The sequence below is a fragment of the Cervus canadensis genome, chromosome 2 (assembly GCF_019320065.1).
Source record: "Cervus canadensis isolate Bull #8, Minnesota chromosome 2, ASM1932006v1, whole genome shotgun sequence".
NCBI classification, from domain to species: Eukaryota; Metazoa; Chordata; class Mammalia; order Artiodactyla; family Cervidae; genus Cervus; species Cervus canadensis.
The window spans coordinates 83,210,832-83,228,178 of NC_057387.1; the positions used below are offsets into that span (position 1 = coordinate 83,210,832).

Consider the following 17,347-nt stretch of genomic DNA (forward strand, 5'->3'; position numbering starts at 1 on the left):
CACTGCACACCCAAGTGCTTTTTCTGGAAAGCTGGTCTTTCCCCATGTGTCCTGTGGTCAAAGCTCAAAAATGGATCCCTCCTTTAAGATCAGAGAAACATAACTCGGATTCATCGCATCAAACCTGTTTCTGGAATCTGACTCCACATCTCTGCTAATGGTACCTCTGCCTTCCTGTCTCTCTGGACTCCTGCCTCACCCTCAAATCTGTTTGCAGTTTCCAAGTGCTTTCAAATTGACCTCCAAAATGTTCACCTTTCTCCTCTCTCTTTTTTTCAACTATAAAGTTGTGTGCTAATTGAAGGGACTTTAAGAAATATGGAAAGCCATGGCTTTAACTCTGGGTTAAAGATGAAAGTGTGACTGTGCACAGTTAATCTCTGATCTCCCCTGGAACATCAGGAACAGCAAAGGGGTGGTGGTTGGTTTGTACCGACAGGTGTGATGTAGAAGATAAATAGGAGAAGCCTGACTTAGCAGACCAGGGAAAGTCAGAGAAAGGCAAGAAGTAACCCATTTACCTGGAGAACTTCTCTGACCCTCAACGGTCAGGAATCTACAGCACCCAGCACACCTGGAATTGGGGATGGAGATGGGGCTAAAAGTGGGAGGGCTGCTAAGAAGAGAAGGGAGGAAGTACCAGAGAAGTTCAAGAAGCAGTTTAAGGGGGCTTCCCAGGTGGCTCAGTGGTGAAGAATCTGCCTGCCAATGCAGAAGATGCAGGAGACAGGGATTCATTCCCTGGGTCAGGAAGATCCCCTGGAGGGGGAAATGGGAATCCACTCCAGCTTAAAAAAAAAATAAAAAGAAGAAGCCTTTTAAGAAGAGTTACCCGTTGGTGCCTTCCTGCAACCTCCTCAGTGGGCAACTGACCCTCTGCAGCCCTACTAGGTCACTGCCTGTTTGGCATCTGGAGAAAGCAGACTAGGTAACCAGAACTTCTTTGGATTGGAGGAAAACAGGAAAATTAAGTGAAAGTTTCCTTTCTCAATTTTACAAGTCCCACTTTTCCCCCTACTTTGTTCCCCAGGGCGCTGAAAGCCAGGCTTGAAAGCTCTAGATGGGAGATGGGCAGAGACACAAAATAGTCAAAGCAGCTGTGAAGGCTACAGGCTGTCCTCCTCCCCCCACACCAGTCCCGCTTTATCTGGCTTTTGTTTTGTTTTGGTTTTGAGACAAAAATTCACGTACCATACAATTCACCATCTTACAGTACGGGATTTAGTACATTCAGTGGTTCTTAGTAAATTCACAAGGTTCTTCAACCATCATCATCATCACCACCATCTAATTCCAGAACATTTTCATTACTCCAGAAAGAAACCCTGTGTCCATTACAGCCATTCCCCATTCCTTCCTCCCTGGAGCCCATAGCAGCCATCTATCTACTTTCTCTTTCTGTTATTGACCTTTTCTGGACATTTCATATGCATGAATGTGATGGGCTTCTTTCACTGAACACAATGTTCTCAAGGCTTATCTCTGCTGTACTGTCTACTGATATCTTGTTCCTTTATATAGCTGAATATCATTTCATTGTATGGATTGACCACATTTTGTTTATCCATTTTCCAGTGGATGGCCAATTGATTATTTCTACTTTTGAGCTATTATCTGTTTTACATATAATATTGTTTTATCATCTGTCACAAGAGCTTGGTTTTTATGTAAGCCTTCAAATGTGTGTGTGCTCACTGCCTCAGTCATGTCCAACTTTGTGACCCCCTGGACTGTAGCCTGCCAGGCTCCTCTGTCCATGGAATTCTCCAGGCAAGAATACTGGAGTGGGTTGCCGTTTCATTCTCCAGAGGATCTTCCTGACCTGGGGATCGAACCTGCATCTCCTGCATTAGCAGGTGGATTCTTTACCACTGAGTCACCTGGAAAGGCTGAAAATTTTAACATCTCCACCTAAAAAAAAAAAAGCCTGAACACTACTGACTTAGCGGAACCCTTTCATTTTGGGATTTGAAGATGGTGACTGTTGACAGCCTGAATCTTTTCTCACGAGGATCACAGATACACCTCTCTCTAGGATGGCACCTGACAACCTCAAGACATGACCCCGTTTCCACATCTTGGGTCATGGCCCTACATACTGTGTGTACTAACTGCATGGAACCATCACATCACCCCACATGGCACTATCTTCTTTATCACCATGTCACTGCTGCCCCAGTACCTTCTGCCCAGAATGGCTTTCTCTGACTGTGCTCCGTTTTACAGAGAAATCTCATTGGAATTCCAGGGTTCCCTCCATGTGGCCCTGCCTCTCTGCAAAGCCAAAAAAATGCCTGCTATGCGGAGCCTTGCAAGACTCACAGTTGGGTCCTGTGTCTGAGGGCCAGGAGGAGGTGCTGTTGCATACCTAAACCTTGGGGAGAGGAGTTGGGCTTGGCAGGGTATTTTTCTTCTTCTTTATAAAAAATCTTTTGGCCACACCCCACAGCACATGGACTCTCAGTTGCCAGACCAGGGATCAAACCAATGCCCCCTGCAGTGGCAGCATGGAGTCTTAACGACTGGACCACCAGCAAAGTTCAGCAGGATGCTTTTCTTTTCCTTCTACAGCCATCAAAAGAGGCTTCCAGTTCCACAAAGGCCTGTTTTGTGTTTTTGTTTTTCTGGTTTTTGTTGTCACCCTTCTCTCTCCAGCAGAGGAGAGATCAGTCCATTCTGGGTCTGCCCAGAGCACACTCCACCCTCCATTTGTTGCCAGCGCTGTGCTGAGTCCCTGGATGGGAAGATACTTCTGTTAAAGGGCTTCTGTCAAGGTGAAGAAAGGGCTTGGATGTTAGCGGGCACCGCCTCTCCTGCTCCGCTCATACGGCCTGAGACGATGCCCTTATGCCCCCCATTTGCCCAACAGAGAAACACCAGTTGCCCCCAGAACATGGAGCCCACTTCACTGCTTGGCCTCGAGTCACCCAGGCGCTTTTGTCATCTTGAAATGGTTGCTACCTCGTTGCTGGCTCTTCCCCTGTGAGTTGTTTCCTCCATGGAGATGCCGCAGAAAAGAACACAAAGCAATGGATCAAAATGCCTGAGCACCATCCCACCTCCCCCCACCCCACTCCAGCAGCTTTCAGTGATGAAAATACCCAGAATGTAAAATGGTTAAGTTACTGAAGGCTCATAATTACCCGAGTTCTGTTGCACTTTTGATTAGAAAATGCAATTATGTTTATAGCGTTATAATCTCACCTGTCTTTGTGTTTCTGAGGAAACTGCAGGAGGATACATCTTCTGGAGCAAGCGGCCCTCGCTAATCAGTTGATTCTTGTCTCCAGAAGCTCTCAGCGCCACTTAGGCTAATGAAGACATGCTGCTTCTCCCAGGCACTCAGCTCCTCCCCCCACCCCCAACCCCAACTCCATTCTGGGGCTCATTTTTCAGAACAAACAGTCCTGCCTGTTCTTTCCCCCTCCTTATAGTAGGAAACAAAAACACCTGGTATCTGAGTGTTAAAGAACTGATTCCCCCTCCACCCCCGACCAAGAGATCTGCCTTCCTTTTTTGCTTTTGGTTTTCTTTCATTCATTCACTCATTTATTCATCCATCAGACTGCCACTCAGTACCTTGCTAATCCATATTATGTATCGTAATAGGCACTGGGGATAAAATGTTTTAAAAGTTAAGTCCATGCTATTCAGAAGCTCACAGGCCAGCGAAGGTGGCAGAAAAGTACAGAGACAAGTGAGGTCCAGCGTGCCTGGGTAAGAACAGGATGTCAGAGGGGCTCAGGGGACAGGATCAGCCCAGTCTGGAGGGAAGAGTAGAAGAGTGAAGAACAGGTATCTAGGCAGGAGTGGTGTCTGAGTTTGAAGTTTTCACAGAAGTAAGACAACGGTGGGACCAGGGGCAGGTGTCCCACACAACGGCATGGACAGGCGGCAAGGGGAGCTGGCGCATATATGGATTTATCCAATAGTTCAGTATGACTTGGAGAAGGCAATGGCAACCCACTCCAGTATTCTTGCCTGGAGAATCCCATGGACGGAGGAGCCTGGTAGGCTACAGTCCACGGGGTCGCAAAGAGTCGGACATGACTGAGTGACTTCACTTCACTTCACTTCAGTATGACTACAGCAAAGAGTGCGAGTGTGTGTGTGTGTCTGTGTGTCTGTGTGTGTGTGTGTTGGACTGGAAGGGCAGGAGGACTGGTAAGAGGTGAGATGGATAAGGGTCTTCTGAGCTGGACTTGGTGCAGAAACCTCGGTGAGCCACTGGAGAATTTTCAGCAGAGAAAGGACATGCTTCAGATTCATGCTTCATGAAAAAGAAAATCCTTCTGGAGTGCGGAGGAGGTAGGGGGACCTATTGGAGGCAGAGAGATTAATTACTTTTAAAAATGCAAGGTGTTTTTATGAATTTGCTTCTTACAGACTTGGCTGTAATAGGAAAGACAGGGAACCACGCTAGAGCAAATTTCTATCCATGAGGTCCATTTCTTTTGTCTAGGTTGTTGTTTAGTTACTAAGTCATGTCTGACTCTTTTGCAACCCCATGGACCATAGCCTGCCAGGCTCCTCTGCACATAGGATTCTCTAGGCAAGAATACTGGAGGGGGTTGCTTTTTCCTTCTCCAGGGGAGCTTCTCAACCCAGGATCAAACCCGAGTCTCCTGAATTGCAGGTAGATTCTTTAGCTACCTGGGAAGCCCTATTGTCTAGGCAACAGACAATTGTATGTTTAATCCAATGACTTCATCTGCCAAGTTCGGGTGCAGCATGGTGCAGCGTCTGTGAGCACAGGATTTCTTTGACTGCCCTAGAGAAGGCAGGGATTCCCATATGATGTGATCCAGGAACCCTGACAATGGGAAGACCTTGATTTCTCAATCTGGCCTTGACTGAATCTGTGACTTGAACAAGTTACTCCTCATCTTCGGGTATTATTTCTCTCATCTAAAACTAAAGAACTAAATTTAATTCTTCATTAAGAACTAAATTGTTTCTTAGGTTTCTTGCAGCTCTGAAACCAGTAACACGATAGTTTGGTTAGCTGATTTTGAACAGTGTGAATTCTGTTTTTGCTACTTCTCATTGCAAGACCTTGCATAAGTTACCTAAACACTCTAAAGCTAAGTTTATTATTTATTTATTTTTGGCTTGTGGGATTTTAGTTCCCTGCCTAGGGTTTGAACTCAGGCCTTTGACCATGAAAGCGCCAAGTCATAACCACTGGCATGTGTGTGTGCTCAGTCGTGTCTGACTCTTTGTGACCCCATAGACTGTAGCCCACCAGGCTCTTCTGTTCATGGGATTTTCCAGGCAAGAATATTGGAGTGGGTTGCCATTTCCTTCTCCATCTAACCACTGGACCGCCAGGGAATTTCCTAAAGTTAAGTTTAAAATGGGAATAATAAAACTTCTTGCAGGGATGTTGTGGGGAATAAATGTGATATTATATGTACAGCATTTAGAAGGATGCAAGCTATTACTGTAATACCTTCAAAATGAAAACTTCAAAAATGAAAATGGCTACTTGGAGATATCATGAAACAAGGACACTCACCCCAAGATCACACAGGATCAAGGTGCTAGACAAGTGAATGTTTTACACTGTTTGTAAGTTTAGCCAGATGTGCAACTTTCCCTGACTTTGCAAAGCCAATCAACACTACAGGACCGAGATTGTTGAGTTCATAGACTGTGGTGGAGCGCCCTCTAGTGGTTTTAGATATTAACATTTTCATTAAAATGACGGAACAAACGTAGCTTTCTGGATTATAAGCAAACAGCAAAGATTTGGTGTTCTTTAATCTTAGATAAAGTTAATAAAGCTAATCTTACATAAAGCCAGTAAAGTATCATTAATTATATCACTTCTAATAGTAATTCTTTAGTCAACTTTTCCATAAAATTCACATTCTGGGCGTTTATTAGAACTTGCCGTTCTAAAAGACAAAATTATATTTTAAATTAAAACATAAATTATATTGAACATTTAAATTGCACATAAAATCTTCAGAATAGTACTTTATGCTGTGAAATTAAAAATAATTTGGAATCACTCAAAAGGATGGTGCAATAGCAAAACTGGAGTTTTTCTAGAAATAACCTTGCTGCAAACTTGACCAGTGTGACTGGACAGGTTGCTTCATTTCTGTGAACTTTGGTTTATTCATATTAGAAGTAGGAATCTAAGCCCAAACATTTCCAAGGTCCTTTCTAACTTTTAAGAACTTTGATCTGAGGGGGGTAAGTCATCCATTTCTTTTCCTCCTTCCTCCCTCCCTCCCTCTCTATTTTTTGGCCATGTCACAGAGCTTGTGGGATCATAGTTGCCTGACTGGGGATCAAACCCGCTGTCCCTGCAGTGGAAGCCCAGAACCCTAACCATTGGACCACCAGGTAATGCCCTCGACTTTAATATTAGGGCTCTGGCACGGTAATTCAGAGCCCATTTGAAGATGGATTCATAATGTTTTAAAATACCAACCCTAGCCATGAGTAAGAGAAATGGCTAGTCACTAACAAAGCTTCGTGTTCTCCTTCCACAGTGTAGAATTTTGTGAAGCAGCGGCAGAGTCAGGCCTCTACTGAGCAGCCCCTCTTGGTGTCAGGATGGGACCACATGACTAAAGTGAATAAAGTGTTCAGTTGTGTCTGACTCTTTGTGACCCCATGGACTGTAGCCTACCAGAATCCTCAGTCCATGGGATTTTCCAGGCAAGACTACTGGAGTGGGTTGCCATTTCCTTCTCCAGGGTATCTTCCCAACCCAGGGATCGAACCCGGGTCTCCCGCATTGTAGGCAGACGCTTTACCGTCTGAGCTACCTAACCATATGACTAGTTCTTATCAAAAAACTGAAAGCAAAAATGATGTGGATACTCCAAGCCAAGGTAAATTATCGTGTGTGACTCTCTTTCTTATCCACTTGTCCCCAAATGGAAGACACCTGGGCTACTTACAGTCACAGGACAGAGCCACATGTGAAAGAATCTGGGTACCTGAATTACCCATGGGAGGGGAGCTGCCCAGGGGAGCCAGGCAGAGAACCTGCAGTGTGAGAAATAAACCTACTGTGTTAAGACACTGAAAATTAGGAGGGAGGATGTTACAATAGCTAGTTTTAATTTTCCTAACATACCCTCCAACTCTATTGTGTTGCAATCTAATTAGATTTTACACAAAAGGAAACTATCTCTAGGGGAGGGTGTGTGTTTGAGGAGAGGCAGGGAAGATTAGTCCACTCATTTTTTGTGATTGGGAAGATAATTCTGTTCTAGAAAACCATCTTACCAAGATTTCCTTTAAACTATTTTGTTACACAAAGGGAGCCTGATGTGGACAATCTCCTATTTATCGATGGTTCAAAGTTCAGTCTTTGCGACCCCATGGACTGTAGCCTTCGTCCATAGAATTCTCCAGGCAAGAAGACTAGAGTGGGTTGCCATTTCCTTCTCCAGGGGATCTTCTCAACCCAGGGATCGAATCCCAGTCTCCCTCATTGCAGGCAGATTCTTTACCATCTGAGCCACCAGGGAAGCCTATTGATGGTTAAAGATACCATAATTACTATTGAGTTCTAGCTAACAGGTGTTTTGGAACACAAGAAAGTTCAGTAATCACTAATCTGGGTGAAATAATCTAAGCAGTTAACTTGCTTTCAGAACTATCCAATTCTACATTTTGAGGTTAACTTGTTAATGGAGGAAGGTGGGCAAGGAATCCTTGATTATACCTGGTAACAGGTATCAGAGTTATTAACTGATAAAGCTTGTTTTTGATAGCAGAAAAAATACAGAAGACAAAAGCTGTTTTGTTTTTTTTTTTCAGTTGTAACTCTGCAAACACTAGAAGGCAATGGCAACCCACTCCAGTACTCTTGCCTGGAAAATCCCATGGATGGAGGAGCCTGGTAGGCTGCAGTCCATGGGGTCGCTACGAGCCAGACACAACTGAGCAACTTGCTTTCACTTTTCACTTTCATGCATTGGAGAAGGAAATGGCAACCCACTCCAGTGTTCTTGCCTGGAGAATCCCAGGGACGGGGGAGCCTGGTGGGCTGCCGTCTATGGGGTCGCACAGACTCGGACACGACAACTGAAGTGACTTAGCAGCAGCAGCTGCAAATACTATTTTCTTTTAAGCTAGCATTCTATGGGAAGATAATTGGGAATCAGTGATGTAGAAACTCATCAGCAACAGTTAGAAAAACCATTATTACAGAACAGGTCTGTGGACAATCCTGGTCTGGAGCCATACACAGACTGTGATGCTGGCCAATCAAAACTATAGCAAATGCTTGATTAGCAGGAATCCGTAACAGCTGTACACAGGAATGAACGTCCGATGAAATAAATGCCTCATGGAATTAGAACTCCTAAGATTATACTTCGCCACCTAAATTATTTTCATTTAGGAGCCTGAATTCAAATTGGTTTTGTAAACAAGATAATGAACTGAACTACTATGAGAAAAATTCACTTGTAGAAATTGAAAATTTTCTATTACTAACAAAATATAAAGGGTATACAGATCTTCATCTAGCAGTGAAGTATCTAGGAATCTATTCAGAGAAGTTTTAGATAACTTTTCATAGAAAAATGGGAACATTTGAAGTTTATCAGTTCAAAACTGGTAACGGCAAACTTGTACATAGAGTGCTATGCACTGCTTGCAAAGAATGAGTAGATGTGTATGTGCTGAGATGGAAAGAAGTCCTCAAGAAAAGGACAGACATTGAAGATAGATGTATGTACTGAATACACAAGTCTGACCTTGTTGTTCCGTTTTTCAAATTGATAGGTTTTGCAGAAAGAACGAACTGGGAAATTTAAGGATTAGTTAATGAGTTAATTCCGCAGTGAGACTTTTCTCTTAAACCCAAGACTCAACATTCTCTTAACTCTCTCATTCTTTACCTCCATGTCTATGCTCCAAGGTCACTTATCTCCGAAACATCTTCTCCCTGGAACATCTTCCCCAAATATCATTAAGGTTTAAAGGTGATCTCTTCCAGGCAATCAATCTCACTGCTTACATTCTAAAGAATTCTCATTTATCTACACACCTCTTACCCTTCCTTGAAATCTTACAGGCATTTATAATCAGTTCCAGTTTTTATCTTAGTGTCTTACCTACTTATGTCAGGTTCTGTATGTTTCTCATTTTTCAGGTAGTAGAATTAGGTAGTAGGATTCTTGTGGAAAGGAACCAAGACCTTATTCACCTTTGTGTCCCTAAAAGGCTCAACAAATATTTGCTGAATTAATGGGGGCACTGTTTGTAATCAGCATCCATGCTGCTAATAATTTAGACAGAGACCAAATGATTCACCACTTTATTTTCAAAATTTTATTTATATAGAATCTTTACAATGTTTCCCTTAAATTTTTATAAGATAAAACCCCAAAGTTTAAAACCAGATATTTTATGTCACAATTTAAGTACAAGGTGGAGAATTCACTTATTTGGAGGAAAAGCTTTCATAATTGTACAAACATTAATATTTACAATATTCTTTAATACAGATATACACAACATGACATCATATTTAAATGTACAAAATGGTTTAAATTATATTTTAGTACAGAACATTCCAAGATTCAAACTAATAAAAGAAATTCCATAAACACTGATATTAATAACATTTGGGGAAAACAACAGCAACAGGGTTATCAATAATCATAGTAAACTTATACATAATATACAATTTACACATCAAATCCATAAATTTAAAGATATATGTGACCCATCTATTTAAATCATGCTAGAATCTAAATATTATTTTATAATTCATATGAAACAAATGTTCTGTGGTAACCTATGAAACAGGAATACAAACTATAAGATCATAGTTAACATACTTCTTAATTCCTAAGATAGTACTCCAGGAAACCTCAAAGATGGAAGATCTGGCTTCTTTTTTTGGCAGAAATTAGGAGTTCTTATGAATATATTCATAAATATAGTCAAAGGAATAAAACAACCCACACATCATGAATTAATTTTACCTTCTCAAATTTGGTTTGGTATAGAGCCCCTGCATAATCACAGTTTCTCTGGGATATTTGACTTTCTCCTGACTTAGCTGGGATAACATACTTACTCTTTGCCTTGCTCTAGAAAAGATTTAAGGAAGCTTAAAAGAAAAGATTTATAAAATACCAGAAAGCCCAAATTATAGGTTAAATGAAAAAACAGAGTTTGGGGGAATAGCATGCTTAAAACCATTTAAGAAAAGGTAAGGATTTAAACTAAAGCATATTACATTATTCTCCACAGTGGTTTTCTGGAAATATTGCAAAATATGATATTAATTTGTAAGAAAGCTATTAAACTACTGTAAACTGGAAATGATCAAATTTCTTTGTTAAATGCTGTATTAACTCTGATGGAACAGATGATGACACAAATGTATGTCTTTTTATCTTTGTGCTTGTGTGAAGTAAGTTTTCCTAAATGTCATAATGTGTGACTCTAGATTTAGCCTCTAGCTCTGGGTAGAGAAGAGTATAGGTAACACCAACTGTGTATGTCCTGAGATGGGAGCTGCCTTCCAGGTGGTGTAGGGACAGAGAAAGCATCAGTCCTAGGGCCTCCTGCCTGTATCAGTTTCTCCAGGTCCTCCAGCTCAGTTCAAGAGGACCCAGCAAGACAAGCAGGAAGAAGGTAAACTGCGGAGCAGGAGGCCCACTCAGGGTGGCGGCCGAGGCCACAGGCTCCTCGCTGCCCAAACAATCTGCGCATCACAGCCCTTGCCCCACTCCTGTGGGGGAGGAAAGTTACGGAGAGAAGGCTGGGGCAGCACAAGTCAGCTTCTGGGAAGCAAGAATGCTTCTGTTCAATTCTGTTCTTCAGACCTTGCTTTCAACACATGACAATGAAGGATCTCATACCTACACACCGACAGGTGACAAGTGAGGGAGTGGGGATGGAAAAAAAAGAGCCTGAGGGAAATGCAGGAAGAAAAAAAAGGTGGCAGGAGCCGTGGCTCTTACTAAGTATTAAGAATCAGAACAAAATATCCACCTGAAACCTAAGATTAGCCACTGCAGCCCATCTTTCTTTGGGGGATGAATGGTTCCAACTAAGTCCTGAGTGTTGATGGAGTCAGTAAAGACCAAAGTTCATGTCTGTGGATCTAAAGCCACAGGAACTGCAGGGTTTCTGGCTGTGTGGCAAAGCTCTGCTAGGGTTTGTGAGGTCGGTTTATAGGGGAGGGGTAACAGAATATAGGCAGGGCCAACTGAGCTATTAGGCACCAGGTCTCATGTTTATAATACATTTAGAGGCCCTCCCAAATGTTTTAATTTCTTTTAAATTTATAACACAAAAAACACTTTCAGATGGAAGGATGTATGCATATACAATATTAAATTCATTTTATACAAATGCAGCTGTAACATTAATTTTTAGTAGTTTTTTTGTGGAAGAAGAGGGTCAAAAAGGCAAAAGTGTCTAAGGTCCACGAAAGTTATAATACAGCACTGAGGGCCAATGGCCCAAGGCTGAAATTACAAAGGGGACAGCCTCTGATCTTGTGGATCTTATTTCACTGATTTTTCTTTTTTTGAATATTATTTTGGGATGAAACTGTAAAAGAGAAGTAATTGTAATGTCAATTTCCAGTAGGCAAGCTGGAAAAAGAAAAAAATAAAACAAAACAAAACTAAGCTCATCATTTTATTGTCTTTGCACAAAAGTAAGGACCAAATCAGGATGAAGAGACTCTGATGTTTTCAAGTCCTATCTCCACTCTGTAAACACTGCCAGAGGTAGGTTTCCCTCTGAGACCCTGCCTCTTAAACTTCCACACTGCCACTCAGGCTGAGCCTTCCTGTGCTTCTCAAGGCTTGACTCCTACTGCCCTCAGCAGGCCAAGGTTGGCAGTGATAGGAATGTGGGCACCGAGAGCTGCAAAAATGTTTTAAGACTATCATAAGAAAAATGTAAAGGAATGAATGAGGGAGGAGGGGAGGAAAATATCACAGACTATAATCAAAATTACATGATGTTAAAAAAAAATGAAAGGTTTATACTACAATGTTAACTATGGTTTCTGTTTTTTAAAAATTATCTTCTAAAAAGATAAATGTACTCTTACCATCAGAAAAAAACAGTAAGTATTACTTAAAAAAACTGTGCTCTCAAAGCATTAAACTGTGAACAGTACCATGTTGAGTTCCTCATAGTATGGCTTAGGTTACTAAATGTAGTAACCCACAAGCATGCAGAGGACCCAGACTGAGAACAGAATTCTTAATTTTCACTATTTTCCAACCCCAATTCATCAATATAACAGGGAAATGTCAATTAAGAAAGCTAATTAATACCACTTTCTAGGATCTGTTCCTGAGGTATAATGAAGAAGACATGTCAGAAGGAAAAGCACGAAGGAATGAACCACCACCTGTTACAGAAGCGCACTTTCTGCCCCTGAACTACAGGTGAGGAGCCTGAGGTTCAGAAGGTTACATGATTGTCACATGACAAAGCTGGTAAGAGAATTAGGTAAGAATTCAGGTTTCCTATTTTTGGTCTACAGTTCTAATATCCCTGGTCCCCAAAGTAACTGCTTTGTAAGTTATGTTTCACTGTTTATCCTAAAGGCATATAGAAAAATGGAAAATACTACCACTTTCCTTAAAAAAACATTTAAAATTAATTTTGGAACTGTACCACCTCAAAATATAAGCTCCAGGTTTGTAAGTCCCACAATTAGAATGAATCACAAGATTTTAGACCTGGGAGGATGCAGGGAAGATAATTTAGACCTCAGTTACACATGAATTTAGGCCCAGAGAAGGCAGACTATATTCCCCCAATTCACAAGACTGAGTCAAGGCCCAGATCATCTAAAACTGGCTCACTGCTCCTTCCAATACTGACTTATTTTCCCTGGATATTCATTAAACCAAAAAAAGGCAAAATTACAGAATCATACCCAGATTAGATGCAATAAAACTGATGAAGATGACGCAAGACCTTTCAGTGGCTCAGGCTCATGCACTTGAAAATAAATTCTAAATATCTGCAATCCTCTGGAGCAGGGTTTGGAAGACAACAGCCAGCAACCTGTCTTTTGTGAGGCTCGTGAATTAAAAATGATTTTACATTTTGAAAGAGTTGTTAAAAAATATAAAGAAGAATGACCGACAGAGATGGTATGTAGTCTGCCAAGCCTGTTATTAACTGCCCCTTTACATAAAAGGTCCACTGACCCCTGTTCTGGATTCAGCAAGTATACAAAACTGGGCTGAATACATAATATGTCCTGGAAGGATTTTTTGTTTTTAAAATCAAATCTGATTTATTTAAGCTTTATTGTAATTTGCCTCTTTCTCCTCATAGCAGGTAGTAAGAGGAAATATAAAAAATCTAGTTTAAGGGTTATGATTACCTGTGTTCTAGTTAACTAAGTTTTATCACAAACACTAGTATAAGTGGCACCTATATTTGAAGCTAATTATATTATGTATCTGAAAGCCTGACAAAATGTTACAGCTGATAAAATGGCATATCCTATAGCAGTGCGGTTATAAAGTAAAATGGAAGCAAATCTGTAATTAAAAAGCTGGTAACCTGATTCTCTCCTTTAGGTCCCTTCCCCAGGCCTCCCCTGGCCTCGCACAGCATGTTGTTAGACTCATTAAACCAGCAGTTCTCAACCGTGTTCATCAGTTTAGGGACCACCCACCCGGATCTCCTCTGCAACCATAAACAAGCCTCACGAAACACACGAAGAGAATGGAACTGCTCCTGGTGAGACGTGAGACAGCAAAACTGGAACGACTAGTTCAGGGGAGGCAAAAATTCGAGACACAATCCATTTCTCAACCTGCAGACAGCAGGGAGGCGGCCTCTAGTTCAGGCCCTGACTGGCCGTGGAGGACTGAGCGTGCCGGCCGCCCCCCCCCTCACACAACACTCTGAGCACCACACACGAAAACAAGTCCAGCTCTCTCTCTTGCCACATGGTGTATGTGGCCAAGTTTGGATTTCATGAACTAGCAAAAAAAAAAAAAACCAAACTGTACCACAGTTAAACAATAATTTCAAGGTTGTAACTCTGAAAGTAGGATCTACTATGTCAAGACTAAAATATCTTTCTTTAAGATAATTACATTAACAATTCCTTTTGTCCCACAGTACAGTTCTCTTCAGCCACTCCATTCTCTGGCTTGCTTTGGTAATTGGAAAGGAATAAATTTTCTATTTGAGTCAAGAATTCTTCAGCAATGAAGCAATTAGTCACTTTGCTCAGAGTTTTCCTCAGACACTCCAAAAGCTAGTTGAAAAGAAAAGTTTTATATTTAAATACACAGAAGTACAAGAAGAGGGTTTGCATTACTATCATTTTATCCCTTTCCAAATCTCCTATTTTATAGTGCTTAAATTAGAAACATTCTCCTCAAAAGAGGCTGAGGATAAATTTGTGTTTAATAATCATATAGCTGAAGTGTAGGAAACCATTGTTGAGGAATGCTTAGGTTAGTTCCTTCTGATTTTATATAAGGAGATAAACTTGAGCCTGTATGTATCATGCTTTCTACAAACTTGTGGATTTGCTTTTTAAAGTAGTTTTATTTACAAAGCAAAGAATCCTATGGGATAAAAATCTATGTACATTAAAATACAAGATTCTACCATTTCAAAAACAGGATGCTAGAGTCTAATTCCTGGGAAATGTGTATATTAATCTTCTGATAGAACAAAGAGAAAGGGACTACAATAGGAGGGGGTAAAAAATATTAAAGAAGAAACTTATAAGTTAAAATTTTCTATTTCCAAATTGTTACCAAAAGAAAAAAAAGAAAGACCAATCTTGCCAATCTCTCAATACACTCATAGAAACAAAACTAGAAGTGAAGTAAAATAATTCAAGACTCTTATTTTCTACCAGAAGTTAAGTAAAATGACCATTTAAATTTGTTAGATTTACACTACCACTTTTAAAAATGATCAATTGTTAAAGCTAAATGGAAACATGGTGCTTTTGAATTTAATAAAATAAGAAAAATGCTCTCCATTGCGTACAATAATAATCAGACAACATTGACAAATTTTGTTCTAAAACAATATTATTTCTATATGCAAGCGTGGGCAACAAAACACATTACTAATTATCTCCTAGAAATTAACTTTAGAAAGGAAAAAGCAATAAAAGAAACACACAGAAAATGTATCCACAAAGCATCAGGCATCATGGGAAAACACATCAAGATGAATAGCTTTAGAATCTATGAACAATGAAACCAATTAAACTGAAGAAAGCTTACTTTCTGCAAACAAGTCAGGTCAGAATCTCGGCGAAAGATTTTATCCATGGGGACACTGCTGTTGGAAGAAATATGAAAACAAACCAATGAAACAAATACTATAAACACATTAGTTTTGTAATAAACTATCACTGATGCCATACATCACAATTTTATATTTAACTTGGGCTTTCCCTAAAACATAGTTTAATGAGAACACTGCAGATGTGCAACCCTCTCAAACCACAGCACATACCTCCGGGATAGCCTGTATTTTTCTATTATCCATCTTGTCTTTTCAAACACTAACTCCCACCGAGGTTCTTCTAACATCTGTTGTACTTCAAATTTATAAGGTAAACCTAGAAAAGCATAAAGAAGCATATTTTTACCAACTATTCCTTGAATCTCCAATCTCCTTTTAATTACTTACAATTCCCATCAGTGTTCTCACAACCGCAATTTGGCATACCAGCTAAGCAGCACTTTAAACATAAGAGGCATTCATTAATTATGCACTGCCTGGGTGAACTTGGTCCATAAACCCTATTAATGCCAAACAATTAATAAAGAAAAGTAATAGTGCCATTTGCATGACAATTCTATGCAAGGAACTGTGACAGGTAAGATGATCATATAAATCATCATCCAAACCACGAGGCTTCTGGAGTGGAAGCGGGCACTTATATACACTTGTGCCAGAACCACAGGCTTAAATAGGAATTGACCTAGGCAAACCAAGCTATGTTCCATCCCACTGACTTAAAACACAGGTTATCAACACAGTGCTATAAGATAGGTAGCATTATTCCTATTTAACACATAAAACTGAGGCTGAGATGGGTTGAACAAGCTGTTTCTTCTAGTAAAGCGAAGAGCTTGGACTTCAACCTCCAGCATTCTTGCCTGACTGTGTGTGCTGACCTAAGACTAGGCAGGGAGGGACTAGATTTAATTATGGAGAGGCAGTAACTACACTCGAGTCGCAATAAACTCTGGAGGAAACAAGTCCAAAGGGTAGATATCACTTACATAAGTTAGAAAGGAAAAAATACCAAGAGATGAGCCTACTTAGAAATTTCTCATATATCCTTCAAAATCCCCGTGTAGTTATATTTGTGGTATATTTAAAAAGCTCAGGTGATTCGTTACCAAAGGCCAATACAATAATAGTAACACTAGTATAATGCTTACTATGTGCCAGGCTTTACATAAAGGTATTATAATTAATTAATTAATTAATTAATTTGGCTGTACTGGGTCTTAGCTATGGCATGCAAGATATAGTTCCCTGACAAGGGATTGGAACTGAGCCCCCTACATTGGGAGCATGGAGTTCTGGCCACTGGACCACCAGAAAAGTCCCTAGAGGTACACTTTGTATGGATGTAAGGCTACTTACACAACAGTGGCTACAGGACTAGAAAAGGTCAGTTTTCATTCCAATCCCTAAGAAAGGCAATGCCAAAGAATGTTTAAGCTACTGTACAATTGTGCCCATTTCACAAGCTAGCAAGGTTATGCTCAAAATCCTTCAAGCTAGATTTCAGTAGTACACAAACCGAGAACTTCCAGATGTATAAACTGGGTTTCAAAGAGGCAGAGAATGAAAGATCAAATTGCCAACATGCATAGGATCATGGAGAAAGCAAGCGAGTTCCAGAAAAATACATACTTCTGCTTCATTGACTACACTAAAGTCTTTGACTATGTGGATCACAACAAATTGTGGAAAATTCTTAAAGAGATAGGAGTACCAGAAAACCCTACCTTCCTCCAGAGAAACCTTCATGTGGGTCAAGAAGGAATAGTTAAAACTGGACATGGAACAATGGACTGGTTCCAAATTGGAAAAGGAGTATGACAAGGCTAAATACTGTCACCCTGCTTATTTTACTTATGTGCAGAGTATACCATGCAAAATCCTGGGCAGGATAAATCACAAGCTGGAATCAAGACAGCCGGGAGAAATTTCAACAACCTCAGATATGCAGATGATACCATACTAGGCACAAAGTGAAGAGGAACTAAAGAGCCTCTTGATGAAGGTGAAAGAGGAGAGTGAAAAGGCTGGCTTGAAACTCGACATTCAAATGAAAATCATGGCATCTGGTCCCCTTTCTTTATGGCAA

The 17,347-nt window shown here is 40.6% G+C and overlaps 1 protein-coding gene across 2 annotated transcripts in view; it reads right to left on the minus strand.

The window, feature by feature from the left end:
• Nucleotides 1–9,286: 9,286 nt before the first annotated feature.
• MYSM1 (Myb like, SWIRM and MPN domains 1) overlaps nt 9,287–17,347 on the minus strand; it is a 44,582-nt gene continuing 36,521 nt past the window's right edge. For both annotated transcript variants that reach the window (XM_043461158.1, XM_043461157.1), the window contains 3 exons: nt 15,472–15,577; nt 15,237–15,294; nt 9,287–14,245 (listed from right to left, as the gene is read on the minus strand). In XM_043461158.1, the coding sequence (XP_043317093.1) occupies nt 14,078–14,245; nt 15,237–15,294; nt 15,472–15,577 (332 nt within the window). In that variant the 3' untranslated portion in view covers nt 9,287–14,077. The remainder of the gene's footprint in view (nt 14,246–15,236; nt 15,295–15,471; nt 15,578–17,347) is intronic.